This window comes from Fukomys damarensis, unplaced genomic scaffold, assembly GCF_012274545.1.
Source record: "Fukomys damarensis isolate Sample0158 unplaced genomic scaffold, DMR_v1.0_HiC HiC_scaffold_38, whole genome shotgun sequence".
Lineage (NCBI taxonomy): Eukaryota > Metazoa > Chordata > Mammalia > Rodentia > Bathyergidae > Fukomys > Fukomys damarensis.
The window spans coordinates 74,850,618-74,867,725 of record NW_022900950.1 but is presented as its reverse complement, the minus strand read 5'-3'; the positions used below and the strand labels follow the sequence as shown (position 1 = coordinate 74,867,725).

The following is a 17,108-nucleotide window of genomic DNA, read 5'->3' as shown; positions in this document are numbered from 1 at the left end:
AAAAAAAAAAAAAAAAAAAAAAAAAAAAAAAAGCTTTTGTGTTCAGCCTATCACTGGGATAGCTAGTCTGATATGATATAATGGCTGACTAGCTTATAAGTTATTTCTAAGCTCATAAACATTTTGATGTTGAAAAAAAAAACCTCTTTAGATAAATCAGTTTTAAGATCAAGGGCTAAAAGTATAGCTCAGTGGGTAGAGTGCTTGCCTGGCATGTATGAAGACCTAGGTTCAATCTCCAGCACCAAAGGAAAAAAAATGTCTATGACAATCTAGCATTTTTACTCATGAAAATAAACTAAAATTAATTTAACCAATTTAAAAACATTTTCTTTTAAGTGGTCCAAGAATCTAGCCCATCTTTCAGGTGGAATATTTGTAAATTGAAAAATGAAGTTTCTTCCCCAGAGTGTGAAGTCCAAGGGGACAAGAATTTTTGTCTATCTATTCATTGCTCTGTTCTGAGTGCTTGGAAACGTGGATAGATTTTTAACTTCACAGACGTGATCTGGGGGTACAGCTCAGCGTTGAGCTCATGCTTAGCATGTGAGAGGCCCTGGGTTCAATTACTGGCACTGAGGGAAAAAAAAATAAATTCAAAGACATTTCACTGACCTTAGGATACAGTATCTTAGTTTAACATTCGAAAAATCAGAATTAGTAAATTTTATGACTTTATCACAGATAGGCTTGAATATTTAAAAATATACATAAAATTTTAAAATATGAACATAAATGTTAATCTTCCTGAAAAAATTTTTTCAGATGTTGATTTGGGTGTAATAAATTTAATAGAGAACTGGAAGTAGCTAGATTTTCCTTCTAAATTTAAAAAAGTTCTATGTAGAGGATGACTGCGTTTTAAATCAATAAGCAATAAACATCTCATTCATATAATAATAAGTTCAGAAAATGCTTCCTACAGTACAGTTCTAAGGTGCTCTCAATGAAAAAGATCCCAAGTCATTATCGAAAATGTCAAACACAACATTGTATCTGGTAGAACTGAGTGGAAAATTAAACAGTGGAAACAGACGGAATCTTATTGTACAGTATCAATGACAGGTGAACAATTGACTAAATTGTTCTTAACAGTTCTCAAAATGCTTTTATACTTAGTTTGAATTAAATGTAATTCAACTTTTTATCTCCTTTGTCTTCTTCCTTCAAGAGGACAGAAAGCCATTTTCTGACTAAACATCAGCCACCATCATTGTTCCTGGAAAAGGGGCAAAAAAAAAAATTAAACCTGCCTTAGGGCTTCCACCATGAGGACAGCTTTAAGCTTCACTGGTAAAGGAATGTGCTGAAAAATGGCTAGATAATGCTTCTGTCTTTCAGAGTGCTGCCTATGTCAATACACCAAAGATTCAGCTATAAATATGTATATATTAAACATTCTATCTTACCCTAATCATGTATACATAGTCCCTTAATGCCTCTACTATTCATTAAACAATGATAAATAACCATAACATGCCCTTACCTGTAATGCTCTCAAGATAACAGAACTTTGGTAACACTTGCTCTCTAAGGGGAAAAATCATTGATCAATCACATGCCTTTGGTTGACACCACCGAGTCCTCCAAAGGGCTCTTTATGGCTCTCTGTCCTAGGATACTGGTGTCCTACTACATGTGCTAACATTTTGCAGGAGGTAAAGCTTTTGCTTTCACAAAGTGGAAGAGGAAAGACACGTGAAAACATGGCATATCAAACGTGACTTTTTGTCGATATCATTCCAGTATGTTAATCTGGAGCTATTCATTGAACAGAAAGTAGCGTTGCTTTTGTAATATAATTTTCAAAGCATCAGGAATTTCAGGTTTCCTTGAAAATGGACTTTGTTTTTTGATAACAAGATGAGCAGGAAAGAGGTGAAAAAGAACAAAGATGATCTTTGACCTAACCCTGAAAGGTTAGGAAATTTGCACTGATTCTTAAGCGTTCAACTCAAAAGGCCGGCTGATCAGAGCTGGGAGGATTTGCAATAGCCTTAAAGTAATTCATATGCAGTCGCTGATAACCCAAACAATGTCACAAGAGTAATACCTACTGTAAAAGTGAGGTTAGAAGGTTCCCTGGGTCTTGTGACCTAGGTTAAAAAAAAGTTTATAAGGACAACAGATTTTGTTTTTGGGAGCTTTGCATAAAGGCACCCATTCACAGGATTAACAAGTAACAAGTATCTTTACATACGCTAGAATATTTTTTTAACTGTTTGATTGCAAAATTAGTTGAACTACATAAATTCCTGTCCTATAAGCCATAGTTCACAGGTGTAAAACTTTGCAGTTTTTAAAGATTCAGAAGAGACTTTTTTTAACCCTTAAGGTGAATCCTGGAAACTGGATAAGCAGTTTTTAAATAATTGGTTACATTCAGAAATAACCTCGGAAAGTTCACTGAAGATTCCTTCTAGCATGTTAAGTCTGGTCATAATCTGGTCCCATGTCAAGAAATCCACTCCAGTTTATAGTGCAAGGCCTTCAGAAGGGCTGTCCAGCCGCAGGCTGTTACTGCAAGTACCGGTAGACTTTGAAACAGTGATTTCCAGAGTCTGCAACCACGACGTGACCATCTGAAGTCAGGGCCAGACCCTGGGGGCCATAAAGCGGGTCAGCAGATGTGTTAATGTAGGACAAAAATGATCCGCTCCCGTCAAAAACCTGTAAAAGCATGAAGTCAGAATATAACAGAAGTAGTTTTGTAATATGCTGAAATGCGTGTTAGAAAACCAGCGGTGCCAATGTTTTTCATCTCAAAGCACATAATAGGCCCTAGGGTTGCTCAGTCCGAGGTCACACACGCGGCCCTTCTCACTCACTCACTCTAGCTCCTTTGCTCAGAGCTGCTGACACAGGACGTGCCTGGTGGCCAGCCCGCGCTCTGTCCCCACAGTGGTCACACAGGGGTAGGGTGGGAATGGCACAGACAGTGCTCGAAACACGAATGACCCTTATTTCTCATGCTGAGCCTCCTTTTCCTCCCAGCCTCTCCTTCCTTTTCAATGCCCAATTTTATGGGCAGGAAAGCAGCAGCTGCACCACAGGAGAATGACCCTGAGTCATAATACGCAACAACAAAATTGAGATTTCTTTTTCCCTTTTCAGAAACAAAGCTGTAAGAAGTCCACGGTTCGACATGTACGTCTGGAGATGAAACGGTCTCCTTTTGGTCTATTAGCTTGTGCTGTGACGAAATGCGAGGGAAATGTCCGGGACTGTACACTTCTCCCCCTTCATGAAGCTCAGCTGTTTTCATCTGACCATTTTGTTGGCCTGCATGGAGTTTTAAAAGGCAGTATCAGGTCCTGAGATCACAGGACCTGAACATGAACAGCTTAGCAGCCCATGGATCTCCTTTGTGTGCTTAGCTCCCTGCCTCAGTTCCAGCTTCCTCCATAAGACCCTTGATACGGTTCCCCAGAGACACAGAATTCTCTTTCAGTGAACATGTCTGGGGGATTGGTAAACAAGGTACATATGGTGGTGAAATCAGAGCCCTCTGTTTTATCTGTGGCCTCAGTTCTCCCACTAAGAAGCAGCCACCTCTGTGATTTGAAATGCTGAGTGTTGCCACTCTCACAGAGACGTGGAAAGCCCGTGCCCCTGCAATCAACACACTACTCCATCATCACGAGGGCCTCTTCCTGCTAGGGCTCCCCGTACACAGAGGGAGAGCACACTGCTAGGTGCGTGGCTGCATGCAGGTGTGATCACAGAGACAGGCGCGAAGTCTTCCTTCCATTGGGGGATTTAAAGGATCTGCTCTTCAAATCTAAACCTTTGGGAACAGGGAGTGCTGGGGGCTGAAAACAGGGCCTTCACCCTGAGTCACGTCCCCGGCCCTTTCCATTCTTTATCTTGAGATAGGGTCTCACTAAGTCACTAAGTTGCCCAGGCGGGTCCCAAACGTGCGATCCTCCTGTCAGTGTCTCAGATAAGGTGTGTGCCACTGCACGTGGCTGTGGAAAAGTCAACCTTGTATGAAGCAGGGCTCCCTTTGGCAGGCTGGCAAGGGCTGCAGACCCCTTCCAGAACTATCCTGTAATGCTGCCACCCACCCCGGGATACAACCGATTTTATTGTTCTTAACATTCAACCAAAACGCCAAATGCCATCCATGACACCATTATCCCCTCGATAATGAAAACAAACTCACCGTCATGATTGGTTTTTTTAATCAACTTTCTATTTTGAGGTAATTACAGGTTCACAGCAAGTTGCCTGGTCTTCCCTGCTGGTTACATCTACAACTACACCTCTGTACAAAATCCAACACAGTGACTGCTGAGATGTGTATGGGCAGTGGTCACGTGATCACAGGGGTACTTCCGTGTAACGCTCCCCACCTCGCAACCAACATACACAATTCCATCGTCACAAAGACCTCCCTCTTCAGTCACACCCACCCTACCACTCTCCCTCCATCCCTGACTTTTGCTCCCCAATACAGCCTGTTTTTCTTTTCTGTAACTTTGTTATTTTGACAGTGCTACATGAATGGAATCACACAGTAAGTCACCTTTCCAAAGCAGCTGCATCCACTCAGCACAGTGCCCTGAGATGCATTCAAATTAAGTGCATTATTAGCGTATTTCTTTTAAATGCTGAGTGGCAGTTCATAGCATGGAAACACTACACTTTATGTAGCCATAAACCAATTGGTATAAAGCTTGGCTGTTTTCAGGTTTTGGCTATGACAAATATACCTTCCTTGCATGATCATGTACCGCTTCCAAGTGGGCACAAGTTTTCATTTCTCTGAGATAAATGCCTAGGACTGTAATTGCTGGGTTGTTTGGTTGCAATGTTTAATTTTTTAAGAAACCGCCAAACTATAGTATTTTCAAAGCTGACTCACTATTTAATTCCTACTGGCAGTATATAAGATTTAGTTTCTCTAAGTGCTCACAAGTATTTGGTATTATCGATATTTTTAATTTTAGCTACTTAAACAAATAGTAGGATCTCATCATGGTCTTTCATCTGTGCTTCCCTAATGTGTAATGATAGTGAGCGCTTTTTATTTATTTATTTATTTTTGGTATCAGGGATTGAACTCAGGTCCTTGAGCTTGCAAGGCAAGAGGCGGAACCACTGAGCTAAATCCCTGGCCAGTGAGCGCTTTTTAATGGATATATTTTTCCTCTTCGTATTTCTTGTTCTTTTTTTTTTTTTTGGTGGGTGGGAAGGGTACCAGGGATTGAAATCAGGACCCTGCACTTGCCAGGCAGGTGTGGCCACTGAACTACACCCCTCGCCCTCTTGTTCATTTTCTAATTGGATTGTGTGGTAATTATACTGCTGAGTTCTAAGTCTTTATATAATACAGTGTAGATATAAGTCCTCTGTCACAAATGTAGTTTGTAAATATTTTCTCTCAGTCTGTTGCCTATAAATTTATCTTCTTATTGGAGTCTTTCTCAGAGCAAATTTCAATGAAGTCCAATTTCTTAATTTCACTTTTAGAAATAGTTTTGGTATCATGCCAAAAAAACTCTTCACCAGGCACTAGGTCCCAAATGTTTTTCCTCTTAAAATCTCTTAAAAGTTTATCTTCTAGGGCCAGGGATTCAGCTCAGTGGTTCGGTGGCCTGCCTTGCAAGCACAAGGACCTGAGTTCAATCCCCGGTACCAAAAAAAAAAAAGTTTATCTTCTATAGCATTATCTCCTAAAAGTCTTTTAGTTTTATATTTAAATCTGTGGTCCATTTTGAGATCATTTTTTGGGTGAGATTTTAGTTTTCCTGAGTGGTTATTTTATCTGTTACAGTCCCATTTGTTGAAAAAGCTTTCAGGTGCTTTTATACTTTTGTCAAAAAAAAAAAACAAAACAAAAAAAACAGTGGGCTGCACCTGCTCACACGCGGGGGCTATTTCTGGTCTCTACTCCATTCCACCAATGTTGAGTCTGTCCGTCCACAACACCCACAGTGGCGATGACGCCAGCTCTGTAAGTAAGGTGGGGAATCAGGCGGAAGGACTCCTCTCGCTTCATTCTTCTTTTCAGAATTGTTTTGGCTGTTCGTGTTCCTTTGCCTTGCTGTAAGTTTTAAATAATCCTGTCTGTAGCTACAGAACAATCCTGCTGGGATTCTGTTAGGCCTGCGGGTCGGCTGGCAGCCTTTCACCGGTGAGTTGAAGGGGAGCCCTGAACTGTGGATGCACTCCCAGTCTAGAGATTCAGTTTGTCTCTGCGTGTATCACTCAGGTCTTCCTAGATTTCTTTCATCGGCATTTTACAGTTCTCAACATATAAATATTGGATGCACCTTATAGCGAAGGCTGATTTTTTTTTTTTAGCAGTTGTAAGTGGTATTACATTTTCATTTTGGTTTCCACATGTTCACTGGTAAAGTTTTTTTCTTTGTTGGGGGATGTTGGTACCAGGGATCAAACTCAGGACCTGATGCTTGCCAGGTAGGCTTTGTGCCCCACTGAGCTAAATCCCTGGCCCCTTTTGTTTTTGTTTTTTTTGAGACAGGCTCTCACTATGTAGTTCAGGTTGGCCCTGAGCTCACTATGTAGCACAGGCTGGCACTCAAACTCACAACGATCCTCCTGCCTGTGCCTCCTGAATGCTGGGATTACAGGCGTGCACCTCTATGCCTGGCGGTTCATTGGTTGTACATAAAAATACAAGTGATTTTTGTTGTTTATTGTATATTATTGCTGAACTCACCTATTGATTCTAGGATTTGTTTTGTTTTTGGTACCGGGAATCCAACTCAGGACCTTGCGCTTGCGAGGCAAGTGCAGAACCACTGAGCTACATCCCCGGCCCTTTTGTTTGCTTTTTGAGACAGGGTCTCACTGTGTAGCCCAGGCTGGCTTCAAACTTGTGGTAATCTTCCTGCCTCGGCCTGCTGGGAGCTGGGATTATAGGTGTGCACCACCGTGCAAGGCGGGAGTTTTCCGTGTAAGTGATCTTATTATCTGAAAATAGGGAGATTTAAAAATTTCTTCCTTTCCAATTTGTAAGATTTTTTTCTTTCCCTTGTTTATGGTGCTGGTTAAGACTTCCAGTTGTATATTCATTAAGAGTGTTGGGAGCAAACATCATTGCCTTGTTCCCAATCTTACAAGGAAGGAATTCAGATTTTCACCATCAAGTATGCAGGTTTCATAGGGGTTCTTCATGAAGCTGAGGAAGACTCTCCATTAGTGTGCCGAGAGTGTTATCATCAGTGGGTATTGCAAGTGGTCATATGCTTTTTCTATATAAATGGATACAATCATATGGTTTTTCTTCCTTAGACTTTTCATATGGCAAGGTACATTGATCTTCAAGTAATGAACCAATCTCTAATTCCTGGAATAAACTCACTTGGCCATGGAGGAACTTTTATATATATTGTTGAATTTTATTTCCCATTTGAGCCAAACTTTAACATGAACTCTCCTTTCTGATTAAACACCTGCATTAGATACTTAAAAATTGTTTGAAGTTAAAATAACTGACCCAACATTATAGATTTTTTAAAAATTCTGTTACTATTTTGCTAAGAATTTTGGCATGTACACTGCGTACTCAAGAGGAATAGTGTTGTATGATTTTGTTTTTCTTTACTGTCTTAGTCTGATTTTGATATCATGTCCTCAGAAACTGAGTTGAGAAGTGTTCTCCTGTCTTTATTTTCTGGAAGAAATTATATAAAATTGACATTAATTCTTTAAACATTCAGAAGAATCCTTCAGCAAAATCAAATGAATCTACATATTTCTTTCTGGGGAGTTTTAAAATTACAAGTTTAATTTCCTTAGTAGTTGTAGGGCTAGTCAAGTTATTTATTTCATAGTTATAAAGTTTGTACTTTCTGAGAAATTGCCCATTTTGTCTAGGTTGTCAAATTTATATGTGTAATGTTCACAGAATTCCCTCATCATCCTTTGACGTCTGTAGTAATGCATTTCGTTCCCTCTCGCTCCCGTCAGTATTGCTGGAGGTATGTTGATTTTGATTGATCTTTTCAAAGAACCAACTTGCTTGCAGATTTTAAAAAATTGTTTCTATGTTTTGAATTTCACAGATTCTGATCCCACCTTCACTATTGTCTTCCTTCTTTGCTTTGGGGTTCTTCACTTCTATGTTTCTGCTTGTCAAGGTGGGAGTTTAGATTATTGATTCAAGACAGGAAATTTGCTTAATAATTACTGTAATCTTGTAGTGGTATGGGCATAATAATAATTTGGGATGTCTGCAAAAAAACTATAAAAATTTTTGTGGTTTTTCTTAGTGACAACAGGTTGTGGTTGTTGTCTATATTCAGAATTAAGGGAAGAGATAATTTTCAGATGTCTGAGATGGGAACACATCTCTTCAATTCCATGCACAAACCCTCTGAGAGTCTGTAAGATCCATGTTAAAAGAAAACCTAAATGAGAGGATTTTATTCTGGCAATACATTGCCTTTTGTCTACTCTACCTTCCATAGTTTGGTCCTGTTGGTGAGATTTTCTATGGTCTTGTGACCTATCTACCCAGTGGAGAAGGGAAAACATCCCAGTTTGGGAAACAGACAATTCTTCACTTTTAACAAATGCTACTAACCACCTGGCCACATTCATTAGCATTTTCATGTACCTGGATCCTGCTGTTTCCCCAGTCTGCCACAATGATGTTCCCATTGGAATCCACTGCTACACCTGTTGGTGCATTAAACTGCCCATTTCCTTCACCATTGGAGCCAAATTTCAACATAAACTCTCCTTCCTGATTAAACACCTGTAAGAAATGTTTTTAAAATTTTCAGAGTTAAAATAGTTGACCCAAATTTACACCTTAAAAAAAATCTGAACATGTTATTTATAGCAAGACTTGTGATTTAAGACACTCTGATAAAAGAAAAAAAATCTATAAATCAGATCCCCATATCACTTAAGGGCTCCCCAGTTTGCTACATAAATATGATTCATCATTTGTTAAATCACTCTTTTTTCTGTAGTTTATATCTAGGTAACAAACAGTGAAAATAAATATTTTTGGTATAAATCACAAAAGACTCCATAAATTTAAGGCAGTATGAGTAAGGTCATGATTTTCAACATTATTATTTCTACCTCTAAATATAGCTGCATTTCAAGAATGCAGAATGTTATATTTCTAACAGGATGGATGATCATTCAATTTAGATCTAATAGTAGGAATTTCGTTAGGCCAGATATTCAGAATTTACTATCATTTTACTACACCAACATAACAAAAAGAGGAGGCTGGATTTTATGTACACAACGGGAAATTCAGTGTCTGTGTGTGTGAGAGACAAATAAAGGACTTTTTACTCTCAGAAGGTAGTTAAGCTAAAATAAGAGTTTATATAGCTTTGATAAATATATCTACGAAGGCTTTGATAAATAAATCCAGGAAGCCTCTTAAAAGTGAAGGAATAAATGAACTTTTAATCAAAATCCAGTACTGGATATAGCCAAGCAATGGGTCAGTATGGTTATTAATTAAACATTTTCATATTATGTATCGAATTCAGATTATGAATTTTGAAAGAATTAACACTTTAATGTGTTTAGTGATAACACTATATAGGAAGTCTAATTTTATCTTGATGCTTCTGGTGATACTTAAGGGTTCTGAAATGTCTCTGTGACATTATTTGAAACATCTGTTACCATTACCATGCCACCTGAATGCAAAGCCCACAGTTCTCAATGAACTGAATAGCACTGTGTCGAAGGCACCTTAAGAGTGAGGATTCCTCACATGTGGACCTCAGGAAGTTCACTATCTTTCAGCACAGATCTAATTTGAGGACAATCTCAGGATCTCTAAGGACTTCATTGGTTCTTTAGAAAAGGAGACAAGAACAACCAGCTTTTACTGAAAAGCAATGTTTGCAAATTTCTCGCTGGCTGAGGAGTTGTGGATGTGGCTCAGTGGTGGAGGGAATGCCTAGTGTACATAAGGCCTTGGTTCCTTCCCCAGCAATACACACACACACACACACACACACACACACACACACACAATAAATTCTTTGACTCCATTACCTTTTACATACAACACTTTAGATTTCAAGGCCAATGGGCATGTGTTTTTTGCTGGTAAGGACACAATTTATCATTCCCTGATCTTTCCCTTGCTGATCCGTACAGGTAATATTTGAGTTTGTCCGTGCTCATCTCTGCGGCAGTAATGACTCCCTCGGCACAATGCTGCTGCTCCTGCTGCTGAACCTTGCCAAATCCTGCCCCTCATTTGTGAACAGAAGCGACCCACCATTGTTCCCCTTCATCCACCATTTAATTTTGCTCAACTTGTTACCTGAAACCATGGCAGGGAATCTTTTTGTTGTTTTATTGAGACAGGGTCTCACTGTGTAGTCCAGGCTGGCTTTGAACTTACTATGAGGTCTCAGTTGTCTCTAAGCACAAATCTTAGTCATCGGCATAGGACCTCATGCTCTTTCCTTATTATTTTTCCTTTAACTCACTTTAAAAAATTTAAATGAATTTATTTATAAAGAAAAATTTGATCTCTTTCTATGACTGTGAACCAGTATGACTTGGTGTAAATGGAAGGTGGCCCTAAAATTTTTTTTTTTCGGTACTGGACACTGAAACAAGGGCCTCACACATGCGAAGGAACTACTCTGACACTGAGTTACATCACCAGCCCTAGTGATCCTAAAAATAAATATGAAACTCGAAAATAAATGCCAGTACACTCACAGATTGCAAAGTCTGATTTGAAATACTGCTATTTATTTTCTCATCATGACAGCAAACCAGAAATTTACTCTAAATTACCATATTATTTCTCAATTTTCTCATAATACGTTTCAAATCTTTCTCGCCCTGTACTCAGCAAGAAAGATGTACTATTTTAATGAAGGAGGCAATTACTTTTTTTTGGGGGGGGGTACTGGGGATCGAACTCGGGTCCTTGCGCTTACAAGGCAAGCCACCGAACCGCTGAGCTAAATCCCCAGCCCCAATTACTTTCTAAATAACACCAAATATATGAAAGTATTCTGAAGTGTATATGCTAAAGTAATTCCTAATCTACTCTTGCAACAAGAGTTGTGATATTTAATTTTGTTTTAAAGATCTATACTTCAGAAAACTGAGAAAGTGATTCTGCTTTAATTTGTTAAATAGTCACAAGATACAGTATTAGGCTTCTGAAAAATTTGCCTCTAACTTTAAGCAACTTCTCCTTAAAATTTAATTTTCAAGTCATCTTCAATTATGCCAGTTTCTAATTAAGAAATTTAAGGATATCTGGGCGTGGTGGTGCACACCTGTAATCCCAGCACTCGGGAGGCTGAGGCAGGAGGATCACTGTGAGTTCGAAACCAGCCTGGGCTACATAGTGAGGTCCAGGTCAGTCTCAACTACATAGTGAGACCCTGTCTCAAAAAAAGAAAAAAAAAAAAGAAAGAAATTTAAGACTGTACACTGTTCGGTTCCCCGACTCTCCAAAGTCTGTATGCTCCTATGAAAGCCTTCATCTACTCTTCCAGGTTAACCCTTCAAGTCCCGTAGGTCTCTGTAAGTTATTCTCTCCCTCACTGATTTCACCATAAAAACAGTTAGAAGGTAACAACAACGAATGTGTAGTAAATAGTACCTTGACAGAGTGATTATGGAAATCTGTAACAATAATCTCATTATTGCTATTTACAGCTGCGAAATGGGGACCTGCAATGAAGATGGAAAACATACATGATTACTATTACAACAAAAATGATCATAACCTATCAAGTACTGTAACAAAAAACAAACTTCATATATTAATTATGTGAGAAAGAACAAAGAACCAGACACCCAGTCCTTGATATATCATTCAGCCTGACCTCCGGCTCCAGAAAACTTGGATCCCACACTATTCCACACTTGGGATTCCACCTCTGACTTCCCCCAAGCTAGGAGTCTGAGCAGCTCTGACAGTGTGGAAAGAGCAGGAAAGCAGCAGAATTGGTTCTCTGCACTACCATCTGAAGGTCACACCTGCCCGCTCCTTTGAACGCATGTTAGTTTCCCTAAGGGCCCTCAGCTTCTACTGAGGAAAGAAAGATGTGGCAACTCTTAGCACTGGGAAAGAGACTCCAATATGTAAATTTTCTTCTAGAAAGTTGAGCAGAAAACCCATACTCTGTAATTTCAGGTGACATTCAGAACCTGGCAGGACAAAGAATTGAAGGCAAAGCACAAAAAAATGAAAGCAAACTAATGTTAAACACCCAAAGCAACATTTCAAAGAGAAAATCAATGAACCATGGGCAGCCTCTTCTTGCAGACGTGAAAACTGTTGTAAGCCTGTGATTGCAAAGCGGCACACCAGAAGGAGAAGACAACAGCCTTCACAAGTACTCTCAACTCCTGTTCTCAAAATAGCTTAGAAAGAGGAAATACGTTTCCATTTCAATAAAGCTGCTGCTATGGGAAACAGGAGTTACTGTTTTTCCTTAAACATTTTTATTTTTAAAAATGCATATTTTACTCAATATGTATTTTTGAACATTAGGCTTCTGTGTTGCAAGTTATCACCAATAAAAAAACAGAGTTTTTTGTTTGTTTTTGTTGGCACCAGGGATCGAACTCAGGACCTTGTGCTTGTGAGACAGGCACAGTGCCACTGAGCTAAATCCCCGGCCAGAAAATCCAGTTTTTACTGTGCAGTTTGACTTACAGCCAGCGGAGAGACTGAGAAGCATCTAACCATGCTCTCGCCCCAACATCCTTCCTTCCCAGAGCGGCCAGCACAATGGGGACGTGGCGTCTTCAACATGCTCCGGCCTCATGCAAACGTGAGCAGAGGAAGCATAAAAAAGGGGGTTTACATATTACCATCGAGTGTACCTGCAAACTGCCTGTCCCCATTCCCTCGGCTGCCAAACTTGGTGACAATCTTCCCGTTGGGCTGGAAGATAAACACGCAGCACGCCTTGTTGTCCACCACAATGATGTGCCCGTTGCGGTCCACGGAGACTCCTTTGGGCCCCATCAGCTTTCCTGATCCGATTTTTGTCTGTTGGAAACAAGTACAGGGATGCAGCACGGACACCAAGTTGAAAACCCTGCAGACAGGGAGCCCTACACTTGTAGCAAACACGGACGCAGTGTCTTGGTGGGGTGCGCGGTCACTCGCGGTCACGACGCTCTCCGGTCCCTGGACACTGGCTCCGTCACACCCATCACCTGCTCATGGCATTTGTAGGACAGCCTTACTTTATTTCTCTTAGATTCTTTTACTGATACAATTTAGGTATACAATATGATGACAGTCATCATTGGGACCTTGGACCTTTACATGATACATCTTGGTTCTTATTTTTTCCCCATACCCCTGCCCTCCCTTCACCCCCTCCACTTTTCTCTATTTGCAAAGGCTTTTTTTCCATTTACTTCTTATGTCACATTTTTTACTTTCCCTTCTTTCCTTTCCCCTACCCTTCCCACTTGCCCTACCCCTTTGGACCTTTCCTTCCTATTGCAGATTACCCATTATTCATTTTAGTCCTCACACAAGATAAATTATTTGGTATTTACACATGTGTGTCCTATTTATTTCACTTAAGAGTATCTCCTCAATATGCATCCATTTAGCTATAAATATCTCTAATTTCTCATTCTTTATGGCTGAGTAGTAGTACTCCGTTATACATATAAAACACATTTTCTTTATCCAGTCTCCAGTCGATGGGCAAATGGGCTGTTTCCAAGCTTTAGTTGTTACAGACTGTGCTGCTATAAACATAGGTGCGCATATACCACTGTGGTATGATTCTTTTAACTCTTTTGGAAAGATACCCAGCAGCTGGGTCAAATGGGACTTTTTAATCCTAGTTGTTTGAGGTATCCCCATACTGATTTCCACAGTGGTTGCACCAGTCTGCACTCCCACGAACAATGAAGAAGGGTTCCTTTCTCCCCACAGCCCTACCAACATTTGTTACTGATTGATTTCTTGACAGCAGCCATTCTTTCTGGGGTGAGGTGGAATCTCAGTGCTGTTTTCATCTGCATCTCTTGAATGATGAGTGATGTTGAACATTTTTTCATGTGTTTATTTGCTGGGAAAGCCATATTTTCTTAAAGGGACCACCAGAAAAAAATGCTCCCAAGTCCCTGAGACCATGGCCACGGGTCCCTTCTTAGGAAGCAGTGTGGTCCAGGGAAAGATTCTGGATTAGGGGTCAGATGACTGTCTTAAAGTGGTTTCAATGGTGGCAGGAGAAGCTCATACTGTTCACTTTATACTCCTCTAGATGGACTTTAAAAGCCCACTCACATATATGAGTATTACTTTTTAAATTAAAAATGAAGAGAGGCGTTGTGGCACATGCCTGTAGTCCTAAGGAGAATCACTGCAAATTCGAGGCCAGCTGGGACTACACAGTGAGTTCAAGACCAGCCTAGAGTACACAGTGAGACCCTATCTCAAAACAAAAACAAAAAAAAAACCCCACTAAATTAAAAACGTAATTAAAAATTAAAAATTAATCCCCCATTACATTCTCATAAATTTCTGCTTCAGATCCTTTATTTTCCCAGTCCACAGTATCATGCTTGATAGAAATACAATGTGAGCTATGTGTGTATTTAAATTTTTCTAGTAGAGAGATGGGAGCTTTCCCCTGTGAGGATTCAGACTTAGTACAATCCTTTATTCCATGGTTATAAATTACTGAGATTCAGATTTGATCCCTTTAGAACAAAGGAAACACTAGCTTTTGTAGCAGTTGTATAAATGTGATTCTGATGTTTCACTCTAGCCCAAAGATCAGAGGCCACAATACAAAGGCAGCTAAAGAAATGGCAAATATTCTTTTCCAATTTTTTTTTTTTAAGACAAGATTTTGCTATGTAGCCCAGGTTGGCCTTGAACTCTTGGCATCCTCCTGCCTAAGCCACTGGGGTGCTGAAGCTATAGGCGTGCACCACCACGCTGGGTTAAGAAATGGCGAATATTCTTTTGTGTCCACAGAGATCAAAAGGATTACGTTACTCTGCTTAGTAGTACCTAACATTATGAAAACTAGTAGTCATTACTTTGAATGACTCAACCATATAACACCAAATGGATAATTATCTAGGAAAAAAACCCATAGGATTACCTCCATTCTATCATTCTATCGTGTAAGGTCAACCAGGGCAGATCTAAAGGAACATCTTATATGTTGAACCAACATTTTCTTTCCTTCCACCTCCCACCTATCACTCCTGGTTTGGGTGTACAATACCAAACTCTCCCAAGTGAAGTGACAATCACTGTGTTTGGCCTGACTGTGTGAACCCATTGAAAACAGCAAGCAAAAATACTTCAGACCCTAACTTTGGAACAGTTAAATGAAAGTATTTAACTGAACCAATAGGTCCTTTAATCTGAATAGGGAAGAGATACTTCAAGGGGTAGCAAATAGACGGGCCACTGTGGTGATTCTTATCACAGAAGTTTCCCAGAATGGCTAGAAGTTATAAGCTAGGAGGGGAGAGGAAAAAAGAAAAAGCTAAAGGACACTTAAGACCTTAAAAATTAAAGGACAATTAAAGAGCATGAAAACTGGATGAACTGGAATAAAAGCAAAGAACCTGGACTGACTTTAAGTGTTCCTTAACACCCGTTTAATTTTACCGAGTGTCACCAAAGAAGAAAAACAGGACTCTCCTGGTGTATAGTTGTGTGTCAACACTTAAGGGGCACTAAAGTGTTTTCTCTTGCTATCCCTTCTACCACTTGGGTTCTGACTAACATCGATCATAAAAAAGAGTGCTGCTGAAAGCATAGCATACCACTCTCCCTGTCCTCTAGGGGGCGAGAGTGTTCTTCGGTGTTTATTCCAGCTATTACTAACAGTATTCTAACTCCAAGAACCAAATTCTTCAAAGAAGAGGTTCTATTGCAGACAAGACTAGTAAGCCAGTGAATGTGAAACTCTTAATTAAAGGACCCTTAGATTTCACCCTTGGATGTTGAACTCCTGCCTCACTATGTGAAATCTATTTCAGTGTTACCTCCTGAATTTACAGAGAGATGATAATTTTAAGGACAAATGGGTTGTCTCCAAACTAGATGAGCACTATCAAGAGATCACGGAAAAGCTTTCACTGTCTTCCCATGACAGTTGTCACATTTGGGTAACGGAACTATAAAAGTACACAGGAAAGGAAGGAAGTTAGAGGTGCAGAAAAGCAAGAGATCCTGGTGTATGTATGACCCGTACTGCCTATGCAGCTGTCAGATTTCTAAGGAATAAAAAATTCAAGGGCTGCTGAAGACTTGCATACAGTGTTATAGAATTAAAAATGACAACCTTTTACTCTCCCGGGTTGAAAAGTTGCTGCCCCGTACGGGCTCTAACTTGAGCGTTAATAATTATATAAGTAACCCATCCCATAAAAACCACGAGGTAACTGTAGCAATCCAAAGACTTTAACAAGGAAACCATAAATCCCTTTGATCAGAGGCCAATCATGCCATCTTTAGGGTTCCAGGATGGGTTTAAGGCACATCCAAGCCTTTGGGTAAGGAGATGATAACCACGGGAACCTGCCTGAGGCCTTGAATCCAAATACCAGCTGGGCAAACAGACTTCACTTTTTTGAGCAGTTAGGACAGGCATTGAAAAGAAAATTTCTTAGATATCTTTTTTGTATGAGGCACATATGGAACCCAAAATAAAACTTCATCTAGTCTTTACTCAAAATCCTATGAGACAGATTGCTTTAAATTCAAATTTTACATATTGGACCATCAAGGCTCAAGGGAATTACATAATTTGTGAAAGGCCAAACAGTTCATAAGCCACAGTTTCCAGCAGGTCGATCTGTCTAAATTAAAGTTTACGCCATTGGCTGAATCAGAGGTCTCTAGTAGGCTGGGGAGGGAGACGCCAAGGGCATTGTGCATGTGCTTTCAGAAAAGATGCTTGACAAGTTATACTCCTGTGAACAAATGAACAGAACGGGCTGGATGGTAACAATTCGCCGATGGCAGCTTCAGAGACCTGTCATCACCATGGGGCTCTCTGCTCTTTGAGTTGAAATAGTAACTGCTAGGCCAGGAGTTAGAGCACGGCTATCAGCCCATAATGCTACTGGGAGGGAGTGGAAGGTGGGGCCTAGCGGGAGTTGCTCTTGAGGGG

At 40.0% G+C, this 17,108-nt stretch overlaps 1 protein-coding gene across 4 annotated transcripts in view; it reads right to left on the bottom strand.

Moving 5' to 3' along the window:
• Trim2 (tripartite motif containing 2) overlaps positions 1-17,108 on the bottom strand; it is a 97,756-nt gene that overhangs the window by 45,119 nt on the left and 35,529 nt on the right. The window contains exons 9-12 of one of the 4 annotated variants that reach the window (XM_033759870.1): positions 12,811-12,991; positions 11,591-11,661; positions 8,591-8,731; positions 299-2,670 (exon numbers count right to left, since the gene is read on the bottom strand). In XM_033759870.1, the coding sequence (XP_033615761.1) occupies positions 2,518-2,670; positions 8,591-8,731; positions 11,591-11,661; positions 12,811-12,991 (546 nt within the window). In that variant the 3' untranslated portion in view covers positions 299-2,517. Of the gene's footprint in view, positions 1-298; positions 2,671-8,590; positions 8,732-11,590; positions 11,662-12,810; positions 12,992-17,108 lie in introns of those variants that run through there. The other 3 variants (XM_010627931.2, XM_033759869.1, XM_033759868.1) reach the window with 3 other exon arrangements.